Source organism: Meleagris gallopavo, chromosome Z (genome assembly GCF_905368555.1).
Source record: "Meleagris gallopavo chromosome Z, MGAL_WU_HG_1.1, whole genome shotgun sequence".
In the NCBI taxonomy this organism is placed as follows: domain Eukaryota; kingdom Metazoa; phylum Chordata; class Aves; order Galliformes; family Phasianidae; genus Meleagris; species Meleagris gallopavo.
The window spans coordinates 34,236,816-34,251,761 of record NC_139435.1 but is presented as its reverse complement, the minus strand read 5'-3'; the positions used below and the strand labels follow the sequence as shown (position 1 = coordinate 34,251,761).

Below are 14,946 nucleotides of genomic sequence, written 5' to 3'. Positions count from 1 at the left end.
CCTGCCACTTGAGAATATGATATAGAAAGTAACTATATTCAGTTTCATGAAAAGAAAGATATCCATTTTCCATCATTTTCAGAAAAAAACCCATGCCACAGTATAATTCTGCTAGAATCATCTTTGGTGTTTTACAATAATAGCAAATGATCAATACAACTACAGGAGATCACTGAGAGCCTTACACTAGAACAATATAAATTGTTATATATTAGTCTTGCATTTACAAAAACCTCCTCAACTCTCGCTATAAACATAAACCTACTCCACAAATTTAAGCATTTGTTCCTGATCTAAATATTTCATTTTCACAATGAAAATATACTCTGGATTTCTACATTTTCTCTCCTATAAAAGACATCTTACTGAAATGTCACTGACCTTTTTCACACATTGAAAGTATTTCCTTACAGACAAGAGATAACAATAAATACTTATAATTAAGTACTCAGATAAGAGATACCTATAAATGATTATAATTGTTTAGTTAAGTTTGTTGTAAACTCCCTAAATCTCTTGCCTTAAACAATTTCCTCATTTATGTTACAGAACCTTTTTTGTTGCTATCAAATTCTAAGAGACTTCATTTCATGAAGTACATAAGAGTAATTGCTAAATCTATACTCTCATAAAAGCCAAAGGCTTTAAATTTAATGAAAATACAAATCATCATACTAACAATGGGACGCAGGAGGGGTCTTACTCTTCACTGAAAATACAGAACCAATTCAATTAAGTATTTTCTTAAAATACAAACAGTCAACACAAGAAGTCCTAGAGACGTGACCTGTGCACAGGAAATCTTTCCACTGTTGCCTGAAGAAAATTCTACACTCTCTCCCAAAACTGGAAATGCAACTACCTTAAATAATTTTGCTAGTGAACTTTTATGACTAAAATTGATGCTTTCACTCTGAGGCACAGAATATTATATATTTAATGTTTATTATTTTATTCCTCTTTCCAATTCCTTAACACGTGTATTTATTGAGTAGATTAAATATCAAATTTCTTTAAGTGATTCCTTTCAAGATGAGCTGACAGACAAGGAAACTGAGCAGCTGGGAATATGAGAACAATGTGAAGTTAAAAAAAGAAAAAAAAGTTCAAGTCTTGATTCAAACATCCTGAACCTTCAGCTCACAGTATTAGTTCCAAACCTAGTCTTTTCTACATTTACAAGACTACTAACACTGAAATGCCCTTTGAGATTTCATGCCAATTCTTCAGCTGATTACATTTTTATGATTTAAGATTTTTTAAGCACTTGCTCTTCTGAGGAATGATTGTTTCTAACACTTTTTCTCAACCTGATGTAATTGGCCAGTTTCCAGTTAACCATGGGCAAGCAGAAGGACACAGCTATCAATGAAGAGTGATAGGAGCAAGTCAATGAAGAAATATAAGATATTCGTTGCTTTTATGCCATGTGTCAATTCTAATAGCAAATTAACAAGCCTGTCACAATCTGAAAACACATAATTACTTGTCTTTGGAGGCATTTGGGCACAGAAAAGATAGCTGGAAGTAGTATAGCTTTGAAGAGCCAGCATTCCACTACAGACCAGCCAACTTTTAGATACATTAAGGAACTGGAGGCAGAGTTTGCTATTTAGAAAAGAAGTGACTAATAGTGCATAGAGTAGTACATAAGCTTTACCCAAAGCATTAGGCATCAACCTTCCTAGTAGATGTAGTCAGTGATAAAATGCTCAAAGAACAATGTGGGGAAGAGCTTCTCTGTTGAGCACCAGTCACTTGAAAACTGGCAGAGAGACAATTGCAGGAACTATTTTACATCATCTGCCACAAAAAACAAAAACAAAAACAAACAAACAAAAAAAACCTCGTTCTCATCTCTAGTAAATAAATCATTCTTACTTTGAAGCACCTCTGATGATATCTGTCAACATATCTCTAACCCTGCAAGAGAAACAAAGAATTTAAACCACTGTTACACTACAGTATGAATTCAGTTGATTTATGTCTTACAAGTGTCCATTTTTCACATTCTTCAGAAAACTTAGTGCAAAATAATCACAGGTATTAAAACTGTATTAATGCTCACCTACCACCCCATGTTCCTTCATGCTCATGTAGACCACCATACACAATTTCTTCCTTTTTCAAAAGGCAGGTTTATACAGTAGCAATAAATCTGTTCTATCTCCTGTCACAAAGACACTTCCAAATCACTGCACTATAATTTGGCATAATAAAACAAGTATGTTTTACAACAAATAAATGTAACAATCTACACAGTACTTACTATTTTCCTGAAAACAACTATGGACAGTTATGCTGTTAGGGAGTGTAGTAATCTGGATCTACTTAAACAACAGCAATAAGAATAGTTACAGTTTCTTGCAAATGACTAATTATTTTATAATAAGCAACTCTTCTGCATTTGCTTAGTTTTGCATAGATGCAGTGAACCTTCTATCTTGTCAGGTTTGGGTGAAGACAGATCTTGTGTACCACAACATACACCAATCCATAAATCCTGGCCATGGCTGTCTCTTTAGACAAAAATATAACTTCCAGTCACAGTTTCACAATACATAACTGAAGGTGAAATAATGCAATAGGAAAAGGAAAATGCATGCCTCATAAAACAGGACTTATATTTTCAAGACTGAGTCATGTCACTCAGCCTTTGAAGGAAATTCAGTCACAGTTTCCTCTTACATATGCTGTTTTTACCTAGTTTCAAATGCTTTTATAAACATTATCACAAATCTAAATATCGATGCAAAATTATGTAGTACTAGTTTATATCAAGTTGTTTATAGTTGGGCTAAATCTGGAGGGAGCATGAACACCTAATGGGTACTGGCGTTGGAGCCATGAAAGTATCAAGCAATTAATGGACAGCATGAGAAGATAAGAAAGCTAAATTGTGAGGACCAAATTTATTGCCTACTTATATTTCTCAGCTGTTAAAGGGAATTCTGTTTGTTTTGAACATAGCATACGTTAAAATGGTTTAAAAAACAGAAAGCAGCTTTAAATTCAGGGGAAATCTGCAATAGCAGTGTTGCTCTAGGCATATGAAATGTTTTCTCTTTATTCCTTACGAAGAAAGGGATAAGATAGTGCATAGCTACATACCAATACCAAGTTTCTCAGAACTACAGTTGCAAGGTAGAACAACAGAAAACTGTGAAACTACTACATAAAGAATCTCCTTGTAATTCTTTATAATTCTGGTTCTTGCTATGAAACACTAAACTAGACTTAATTGGTATAAAACCACTAAGATTTTGCATTGCTATTGAGTGTGACTTAGGAGCACCCTTTTGATTGAAATAGGCAAAGGTTATTTTGGTTTTCTTTGTACAGATTTTGGTCACACAGACTTAGGAATTTTGTTCACACACTTATGAACAAGCACAGAAAGCGACACCTGTACTGTCCATGGACATGTAGTTCTTTCTCTGTGAAGTCCCCCAAATTCCCAGCCTACCACCATTGGTTACATATACATGACTAAATCCAGAGACTGAGGCACATAGATGAAATACAAATAACTAAGGATATAGAACAGAGCGTGCATCATATGTTTAGTTTTAAACAGTGTCTTCAGCTTACTGTATGAACTGAGATGTCTGTTTGTTACCACATATGCCACTCTGTGACTTACATTTCTTACATAAATTCATTTTCAGTGAGGCAGCTTTCAAAATCTCTACATGAAAGTTTTGCTTTTTTCCATAATCTCTGTACTTTAACACGACATACGATACATACAATTTCTACTCCTTCCAGTTGCTCACACTACAAAGTTTTGGACAAAGAAGAAGGGAAGGTACCTCTGAACCTTGTGAATACATCCTTGCTCACTGCTCCTTGGTAACTTTTTTTTCTTCCCCCAAAGGGATTTTTATTTTTTTTTCCAACGGTTAAATCTGCAAAATTAAAGGCTTTCAAGTCTTGCCCTCTTCTGTCCTGTACTAGTCACTACAAGTGATGAGTAACAGGCAGGCAATTCCTTACCAGAGCCATGCTGTAAACTGCTTGTATTGCACATCTTCAGGATCCTCTTTGCCACGTTTTAACTGCATCTCCAACTCTGCTTGTCTTCCCTGCAGAATCACAGCATAAAAGAGAAGTAGATTTTAGGTGGTCAATCATCATAAGACTTTTTCAGGAAACACCTAGATAACATTTTACTTGAGGGCTAACTCTTAAATTAACCAATTGCTTTTGATATGAGACCCCACTGTAATATACAACATATTAAGTAAAAGAATTTATAATTTTTCATTCTGAGTGAGAAAAAAAAAAATGCAGATAGCACAAATCATAGAATCATAGAAACACCAAGGTTGGAAAAGCCCTTCCTATCACCAGTATTTCCCACTGAACCATGTCCCACAGTACAACATCTAAACGTTTCTTGAACACATCCAGGGATGGTGACTTCACCATGTCCCTGGGCAGCCTGTTCCAGTGCCTGATCACTTTTTTGGAGAAGTACTTCCTTATGTCAAGTGATCAAAGATACTGAGAAATTGCTCATTTAGTCTGTGAAAAGAAACATGCACCCTTAGGGAGTGGAGTATGCACAAGCAGAGAATGAAATATAGAAGCCTATACCAAAAACAGTTTCTGAGAGCAAAATATTACTTCCTTGATTCACTACTTCAAAAAGTTCCTCATCCTTTTCCTTCTTATGACCTTAGCCTCCTTTTAGTTCAGTTTCTTTTCTTTATATCAAAGGAGTTGATATGATGTGCCTAAGAAGTTTTATCTAAATGTACTAAGCAGCTTGCCCTTACCCTCATTCTCAAACCTTGACACAACTACAGCTCAACTTGTTTGGGTTATCATTTGCTACTTCTTACTAGGTTATTAAGTCTTAAGTGAAAAATGTAGGCATATAAGCTGTATTTCTTACATACTGAACACTGTAAATCTTGATGTCACTTGAAAGGTGTTCTCCAACTCCTAGAGACTAAAACAAAAGGTATGACACTGACTAAGTAGATATCTGCATAAGATCCGTGTTCTGGTCAGAACCATAGAACATCCTGAGTTGGAGGGGATCTGCAAGGATCACTGAATGACTCCAACGTCTGGCTCCACATAGGACCACCCAAAAATAAAACCATATGTCTGAGAGCGTTGTCCAAACACTTCTTGAACACAAAAGCACAATCTCTGATGAGAAATTCCTTGGCTTTATAGTGTGTTTAAATCTATTACAATTCCCTTAAGCAAGTAAACAGTGGCTTAAGATCAAGATTAAATCAAGACCTGTAGGATCATAATGAAAATGAGTTCAGTCCCAAAAACATGCTGAATTTACAAATTGGCCAAACTGGCAGAAGTGCTTAAACATTTGAACAGACATACTACAGACAAGAGAACTTCCACATGTAAAAGGGAAGATATCTTCATGGAAGTGCCTTGATAAACTGCAGACAGAGCATCTACCCTTGGTTAACAAACCATGGACTCTACAAACCTCTACCTCCAAGAAAGTAGAAAATGTTACTGTGAAATACTGAGCTAGACTAAACCCAGATTATTCACATTGTACTGTAGTCTCTTTGGGTCAGCTCACATAAAATATACTATATACAAGGAGTAAAGATACTAGATCTCAGCTTAAAAAAAGATTTTTACTGAGAGACCTCAGAAGTTGCTCTAAAAAAAAAAAAGCAAAAAAAAAAAAAAAAAAAAAAAAAGCCAGGAAATCCTAGAGAAGCTATGAGAAACAAGTCTGGTAAATGCAAGATTTCTCATGGAGTCAGAGGGGAAGCAGCAGAAAAAGCAAGTAATTATATGCAAGCTACAATGGCCCCCTCTGTAGTTAAGACCTAAAATGACAATTTGAAAAACCACTGCTTGCTTTATAATGAGGATCAATCTAGAAAATGTTCCCAAATATCCCAGGTGAAAATTGTTTTGAAAAATTTTAGAGAAGCGTATGTTCTACTCCACAGTAAAGGGGCAGGCACAGCTTTTTGAATTTGCTCAGCAGTCTGATCTGCTTGTGCTGGAAATAGCTGACAAGGCCTGGAAATATAAATCAATTAGCCCTTCTAGAACTACAAAGGGAGTTTTCTAGAAAGGAGTTATTTCTTACAAGTTCTTATGTTATTCTCCTACTGCAAATAGTGTGCTCTAGACACCACTTCAGTTAACCTAATTAAAGTGAAGTTTAAAATGTATTTCCTGTATTTCTCATCATTAGATTGGTTGGAAAAAATCAAAACATGATTTCGTCACAATATAAGATACAATATAAGACAATATAAGATGATTTCCTCACTTTTATTCAGCATGTAATGTTATTTAGTTAATAATTTCTCAATGTCTTCTGACCATTTAGTGGTAATGTTATCTGAAAATTCCTATTCAAAATAATAGGATAGAGTTCTAGCTGAAGTTTCACATTCTAAAAAGTAAACTGCAACTGGAACTGACTGTATGGGAACACACAGGAACAAGACTCCAAGGACCAGAACTGTAAACAGAATTATACTTCTTCAAATAATTTCAGACTGTGCTGCTTGAAGACTCATTTTTATTTCCTTTTCAACAAATGTTATTAAATTCTGCAAGCGTCACTTTTAAATTATTGTCAATTATATGGATGCTCTTGCTGGAAGAAATGAAAATATGTACACCTTGAATGAGTATTCTGTACCTCACAATTACCTGTAGGACTGCACTATAGGTTCGACTCATAAATCCCAACCAAGACTGCGGCAGCAGAATAGAGCGGTGCCATTCAGAAGGCTGAATGTTAACCTATGCATCACACAAGAAAGGGTAGAAATGGTTATATTAAGTCTAACATATGCAAAACATATGTTCTTCAACCTGTGATTTGCAGGCAAAATTTTGTTAACATGTGCAGTACACTATACATTCCTGTGGGAAATAAAAATTGGTAACATTTTTCATTCTCCTCTTCCTGGTTTTATCCACGCCAAGTTACTTTTCAACTTCAGTACACAGGCCATTCAAGACTTCAGATTGTTCATGATATAACTGATACCGGAGAGAGCACTGTAGTTATACATAGCAATAAGCAAAACACTTTGTAGCACTGGTAGGCAAAAAACGCATACATAACAGAGATGATGGAACAGTTTGCGTTTGCTATCACTTTTGTATCTCTTAGGTGCCTCTAGGAGCTTTAAACAGATGTGAAATAAATACAAATATGCGACAACCTAAATACAGGAGTGATTACTGAAAAGGAATCAGTATAAATAATTGGGTTTGATACAATTATGCCAAAGCACACGTTTCAAATCTCCTATAAATAAATTGTTAACAATAAAACACAACAAGGAATTGGAAGGTTCTACCTAGGAAGAACCATTTTAAAACAAACTGGCTGAAAACAATACTACCTCAAGGATAGTTTAAATAAATATGCAACAACTGTCCCTGCCTACTTCCAAATTTCAAACAGGTATGGCAGCCTCTGCTTCACAAAACCGGAATGAATGACTCAAACAGACAGCTATACAATCTAACGTACGTGCATAGCCAATCCACAAGAACTGAAGGTTGCTCTCTTCAGTAAGTGCCATAGCAAACAGTGACATGAAGACATTCTCAATACATATTGAAAAACAGAAATGAAATCTGATCTCCATAACAATTCATTTTCTAGTCACGTAGCTTAACACAGTAAACAGACCGGTAGATTAAACACAAGGGCCATAAATTCAAGGTCACTAAAAACCAGTTCTTTTGTAAAACTCAGACTCCTGCATGATGTGTATCTTCTCTCCTAATTTGCCTAACATGGAACTTATAAAATCAGAAATCATCAATTCACAAAACTGTGTAGCAAAACTAATAAACATAGTCTTCATTCTCTCTCTCTCAATCTCTCTCTCTCCCCCCATGACTGCCTTAGTTGCAGCAACATTCAATTAAAATAAGAATGTCTTATTCAGGTGCCTTTATTTACATACCTGTGATTTCAGATTAAAAAAAAAAAAAAGATAACCTCTGCAATTAAAACTGCATTGCTATGTCTATTTATAATTTATCATGACTATGGAGAATTGATCTTTATTGATGCTGTTCAATTATTCCTACTATTTGCCTCTACCAAGATGATGAAAAAATGCCGTCACAGCCATTTGATCTCCACAGAAAATTTCAGCTCTTTCTGCGGTAACAAGTTTTTAATAACAGAAAGGTAAACTTGTCAGCCTACGGTGAGATGAGCTGAATATATTTCAGCAGCCTCTGTTTAAGTCCTGCACTTTTCATTTCTAAATTAAAAACATGCCAGACTCCTTGACTTACAGAAAAACTTGCCCTGTAACTACGATTAAACAAAGTGTGAAGTGATACAGGTTGGTTTGTTTAACAATAGAGATCAATTTGTTTAGCAAAAGGGATGCATAAGTGGTAGTTCTAAAACTTTCCATTTTAACCTTAGCAGGTGAATAGTCTTGTTTTTCCTCAGTAGTTTTGCACTGGAGACATAACAGAATACTTTATCTTTCGCCTCAGTAGGCGCAAGGACATCTTCCTCAGATGTTGTTTTAAAAGTTGCTCACTATGGTCTAGTAAGCAATGGAAATTCTCCAAACTGGAGAAAAGCAGCTGAAAAGTTAGTCAAAAGGTGGTGAAGCTGATGGTGGAAAATAGGAAAGAAGTAGGTGGGCACTTGACTACCCTAGAGGACATGAGCACATATCTGAGTCCTTGAAAAAGAATGAAGATGTATGCCTATGTACTGCATAAGTATGTCTTAACTGTTCAGGTGTAGAATCTGAACTCATCATGCGTGCTTGCTTGTCAAGTCACCTGGTAGGTATCATGAGGAATAAAGTTTCTAACCACAATGGAGTTAGAGACTTGTATTCCCAGATTTCAGATGACAAAAGCCCATGCAGAGCTAGTAGCCTTCTGGGAGTAAGTCTGGCACAATTGTTATTTCTTCTTTAGATTCCTCTTTATTTAAGACTAGCTACTGTTCAACATGTAAAGTACTCCATGTTCCAAAGCATGTAAAGGTCTTCTTTGTCACATGCTCCAGTGGCTTCCTCTGCATAATCAACCTAGGTAAGTGAATAAACTTCCCTTGCTTGTTAATTATCTGTGTTCTGTTTTCATCTCTGCTTTATGTCCCTCATGATCCACGCAGAACAGATATTATTTCTTTATATGGTTCTATGCTAAGGCTTCATGCCAATTCTTATCATGTCAACTTAAAACCAACTACAAATACACCTACACAAGTAAATACAATCCAAAAGTCAAAGAGATGACATACTTCTCCATAAATCCCATGAACACTGCAGAAAAAACATGCCTAAATGCATCAATAACACCAGTGCTTTTTTTCCAAAATTTTATTCATGCATCCTGTCTCAACTCTGCTTATCAACTTATTCAGCATGTTGCTGACCAAAGGCTCCAGTCAGAACTGCCTTAGGTTCCCATAGCATCTGCAGAAACACCAATCTCACTCTTTGTCTCTACTCTGATACTGTCTTAGAGTTCAGCATGAAACCAGAAAAATCTGAGTGAACATTATAAGGTTCACCAGGTAATCCATATTTGTCTGAGGAAGAGCAAGCCTTCAAGACACCTGATGTGCTCACATAGGAAAAAGAAAGCTTTATGTATATTTTTTGCATTTAATACAGTCTCATCTGAAACATATTAGTAGCACATCTTGTCTAAAATTTGCAGTGTGCTTGATGGCCAGTAGAACTGTTGAGCGACTATTGATGAATTAACAAATTTTTAATAAATTTAGTGAATGAGAGAAAGATTGAGAAAACAGAACCACAACGCAAAGAATGCTCAAATAAAGATTATCTGACATGGAAAATAACTGGACACAATGCTAAAGGTTAGCAGGTGAAGTTGTGTTGATACTCAGTATTCAGTACAAGATATCAGCTGTCTTCACTTTTCCTCTTTATTTTTCCTCTTTACTTTTCCTCAGTCATTGGATACACAATGATTAACAGCTAGTGTTGGATAACTAGCAATAATGAGACAATGACAAATACACCCTGAGCAAGGAGCTAGCCATCTAAGTCTGCTGACTGATGCTTAAAACCTTCAGAAGGACATGTCACCTAAAAGACACACAAGCAGAGAGTGTGTTGATCAAAATACAGGAGAGGAAGCTCTAACAAACCACAGGAGATACTACTGCAATACTTGAGTGCTTCTGAACACATATCGCACATTCTTCTGCAACACTGGAAAGTCATTTCAAATGAAAACAGTAAGTGCGTATGCTTAAAAAGTGCACTCTCAATAAAAAGTAAACATCATGACATGCATGAGTTTTCTTTCAGCACCATTGTCTTTACGCTGCCATAAATCTTTGTACACTGCTCACTTGACACTTGGCACTGAGACATTGCTAGCAGAGGGCACAAAAAACAAACGTAGGTGTCAGCAAATTAAAGACTGTTTCTACCTTTTCTTGGGTATCTAATTAAGATAGTACTATTTAAAGAACAAACCTCAGAATCTAGAATCAGAAATATCAATATTTATGACCCATCTTAAAATTTGTTCTTTGGCAGAAAGATAGTGAATTCCAGTGAGTTCTTTTACTAAGCACAATAGGTTTCCACCTAGACAGTCCCACCTACTCACATGGTCCCTAGATTTAGCTCATCTCACTAACAAATAAGTGGCTATGGAAATGTGTTTGAAACTTAATCCATGTCTGTGAAATGCCTGCGTATGAATTTAAACACTCTCCTCACACAAGGACATATAAAGTGCAGCCTCAGAGACCTCAGCTAGCATTACATTTCCGTATCAACGAAGTAGTGTTGTAACATCTCTTTGCTTCTCAAATTTCGCTCAGAGGTTCTTTTTTAACATTCTTCTATGTATAAACTTCCAAACCCTCCTGCCAGTCTTCCTTTGTGCGAAAATACTTGTCGTTCTTCTCTAAGCCACAACGGACTGAAGAGGAGATTAGCAAAAACCTCTCAACAAACTTGCTTCTGGAACACTGTTTCATTACTGGAGGAGAAACATTCAATATATTCATTAGGGGAAGCCAGCACAAAATGGTCCATAATGTGAATAACATCCTCTGAAGTATCTAGGCACAAAAGAATACACTGCAGAAAATTCCTTTCTAGAATTACCATCTGAAGTGCTTCAGGGTCAAGGTTTGAATATGTCCTTGGATTCCTCTATTACATTAAAATCAAACCAGGAAGAACGTAGAAAAAGCTGTTCCAAGATGCATATCATCATAGCATGCTTAACACAAAAACAGGGATTGTTTCTTTTCTGAGCATGTACAGCGTCTAACATGATTATTTGTTGAGCAGCATATTTATCATTATACAACTCACAAGTAGTGCTCAATTGTGCAATAATGTCTGCAAGTATTATTATTACGGCAATATAACTATAGTATTTACAATGAATAGTGAACACTTGAATACCGATGAACATGCAAATATGCCAGACCATATTCCTTCTGCATTTTAAAAATACCGTGCCACTTCAGCCTGTCAAAGCCACTATTCACAACATCTGCGTGCCAAAAGCAGCCTGTTTCATAAGCTTTTTGCACGAAGCATAAACTGCTCCTGTCATCTCCATTAAAGAAATAAGAGCCGGCTGGGTAGCTAGGTAGACTGTAGAACATCTACTGCAGATTGACATTTGTCTCTGTGGTTCAAAGACCTGATTAATTAATTTCTGTGGCTCTTTTTCAGTTCAGAGGGCTCAAAATGATGAGGTGCTGTGTCCCAGTCCACTAATGGGATATAGACTTTATGTGCATCAAGTATTATGTGTTTGGAAGTTTGCCCTAGGTAAAAGAAGCCAAATTCAGCATAATATACAGCACCTGTCTAGAAACTTCAGGCAAGCCATGCTAAAAACAGGTTTGCTAGGGATGGAACTAGCTGAAAAAACTCCAAAAGAGTACCAGTACAAATATAATGTGAACAGTCAGGAGTCAGGATATGAGAGCAAAGCCAAGATAGAGCCAAGCCGACACATCTCAGGATCAGAACACAGCCCCCATAGATTTTCCACTGCATACAAATGTGCTCAGTGTCAAGCTTTCAGTTCGCAAACGGTAATCTCAAATTCCTTGCTCCGACTAAAACCCCTTGTTATAATTATTTATAAATAGTAATTTATAAACAACAGTGTTTTGTTTCAGTGGTTCATTATATCCTTAAGGAACTCTGCAGCAAGTGGGCTCCAGGCCTGTTGTGCGATAGTGACAGACCAAAATCAGTACCTAGACATATTCCCACCCACAAACTATACTACATTCACTCCACTTCTTCCAACTTCTGTAGCAGGTGCAATGTGACATTTCCTTTAATTACACAGGGTTGGTTCAGTCCCAACACACAAACCATCCTGTGTTCTTCCATGTGAAATAGCCTACAATCAAATAATCTCTAATAGCACCAAACTGCCTGAGCATAGAACAAAGAGAGGAGGGATCATAGGCCTGTTCAAGATTTCTATCCTTGAAAAATAGAATAGGAACTGGTATTGCTGTGGGTGGAAAAAAAAAAAATCTTTAAAATGCCAAGCTATTTATACACTATTTTTATTTCTAGATATTCTGCCTCAGACAGAATATAAATTTTACACTTCTTAAAAAAATCATTATCTATAATAGCCCTAGGCAATTTGTTCTAGTGAGTGGTAGCCCCACCCACAGCAGTGAAGTTGGAATTAGATTATCTTTAAGGTCCCCTTCCAACTCAAGCCCTTTCATGATTATGTAACTGTATGGCATTATAACAGGTCAGGGATTGCAACATTTAAGAGCCAGGATAGAATAGCAAGTGTTAGTAATAATCAAAGAATCGCCAAGGTTGGAAAAGACCTCCAGGATCATTTAGTTCAATCATCCACCTACCACCAATACTTCCCCACTAAACCATGTCCCCTAGTACAACATCTAAGCGTTTCTTAAACACAAGACATAAATGTAATTTCCCCACTGAGTCCCATAATTGCTCAGTCTCACTAGAAGTGGTTAGACACAACAGGTATAGGCAAGTCTAAGTACTTCCACAAGTCAGACAAAGGCAAAGGACAATTTCTGCTTCTTCTGATTTTGGAAGAGATACTACAGCAGTAAACACTCAAAAACGTTCAATTAAAGTTAAACGTCCCTCACAAAACCTTTAAATAATTATGATACATTCACACATGTCACTGCTTTAGCTACTTCCTAATTATCACAAAAAACAAGTGTAAAGGAAGCACAATATCTATGAAAAGGCAAAAAAAAAAACAAAAACAGCAACTTACCTCGTGAATAAGGGCTACCAACATTTGCTGGAAATTACATCCTCTGCTAGTCAGAAAACGATTAATAGGCTTGCCATCTCTGCCCATGTGGACTGGAAGGTCATAACACAACAACATGCCAGCTTAAAGAAAGAGAGAAGGAGAAAAAAAAAACCTCAGTACAAAATACTCATAATAGTTTAGAAGTCTTGCATATGACAGCTGAAAACTCAAAATGAAAGTCAACTAAATACAGTCAACAATCCAAGAACTTAAACAGCATATGTAATTATAGATAAGCAACCTAAGACAACACCGTTTCTTAAACCGATTCACTGTGATTCTAATCTGAGAAATAACTGGGTCAAAGTGTGAATAACTGCCTAACTCCAATAGAGGAACAGCCTACCTGCAAGGCCTGGCGTCATTCCTGGTTGTTTGTTCCTCTCATACATTTTCAGCAAGAAATTTGGAACACCTGCCACAGTCTTCCCCTGGTCTGTGCGTGTGGCCCCTCCTCTCAAGGCAGAATGATACACACCTCGGGGCATGTTGGTCATCTCCTGTTTCACTAGAGATGTTGCAAATTCTTCAAATGCTAGATGAATCACAAGGAAAGGAACAGAGATAAAAGGGACATCAGAGTTGATAAGTGGGAAAACAAGCCAATCATGAAAAATCCAAGATGACTGACATTCATGCCTCAGGTAGGTTTGCTTATCTAGTAATGACATTCAGATTAGAGCTCATGATCGAGGAACTGAGAACCCTTGGCAAGTCTCTCTGAACCCACATTTGCTGCCACCGTCACTTCAAATGGCACTAAGTCTTATCATGTGCTCAGGTGGAGAAGAAAAACAGCCTTAACTATTCCTTGAGCTATTACCTAAATGTATTCTTTTACCTTTATGTTGGTAAAACTGACAGTCTGGCAGAAAAACAAGTGAGAACATAGTGAAAAATATAGTCTCTGAAACTTGACTGTTTTTAAACAGATTTAAAAAGAGAGTGCAAAAAGAGTACATGGAAAGACAACGTCTGTGCATTCAAGGAATATACAGTAAAAGAAGTACTACCTTGATTTCTATAACTATAGCACGGATATTGAATGTTGTGTGCTTAAGTTATGCATTTTGTAGTCTAGCTGGACTCAAAATTTACAGAACTAATAAAATGTTACTGTTCATTTGTATAGTGTATCTGAAGGCAATTGTTAGCGAAAAGGTGTTTCTGAGCTGTACTATCAATGTACATAACTGTACAGTGTTACTATATTGCAGCTAAGAGTTGACATCATACCTGAACATGGCAAACTTGGTACCTTCAAGAGTCTGTTAGTGCTTTTGTTATATAACTGAATTTTAAGGGGATTTATAACAACTAAGCTAGAAACTTTGTCATACAAATTCCCAAATTAAATACAGCCCTGCTTTGACTAGGAGATTGAAACAGCGGAGACTAAATTCACTTATCCTTCATAGGTCCCAGAAATACCTATGTGAGCTTGGAATATATTTCCAATTCCAATACAATATTTTACACTGAAGCTTCCTTACAGTTCCTATTTTCATGATGGTTCCATCATTTTTAGCAATATTTTTTTCCAAATCAGCTTCATAACCCTTTTCTACCCAGGCCATTCTATGATTTTATGATAACAGAGTAGTAGTCTAAATCTGATAGATCTTTGTGTTACAG

The 14,946-nt window shown here is 36.4% G+C and overlaps 1 protein-coding gene across 2 annotated transcripts in view; it reads right to left on the bottom strand.

Annotated features, from left to right (window-relative positions):
* Positions 1-14,946, bottom strand: part of FOCAD (focadhesin) — a 94,635-nt gene that overhangs the window by 31,945 nt on the left and 47,744 nt on the right. For both annotated transcript variants that reach the window (XM_085212923.1, XM_085212924.1), the window contains exons 21-25: positions 13,658-13,846; positions 13,270-13,391; positions 6,670-6,762; positions 3,997-4,085; positions 1,882-1,923 (exon numbers count right to left, since the gene is read on the bottom strand). In XM_085212923.1, the coding sequence (XP_085069049.1) occupies positions 1,882-1,923; positions 3,997-4,085; positions 6,670-6,762; positions 13,270-13,391; positions 13,658-13,846 (535 nt within the window). The remainder of the gene's footprint in view (positions 1-1,881; positions 1,924-3,996; positions 4,086-6,669; positions 6,763-13,269; positions 13,392-13,657; positions 13,847-14,946) is intronic.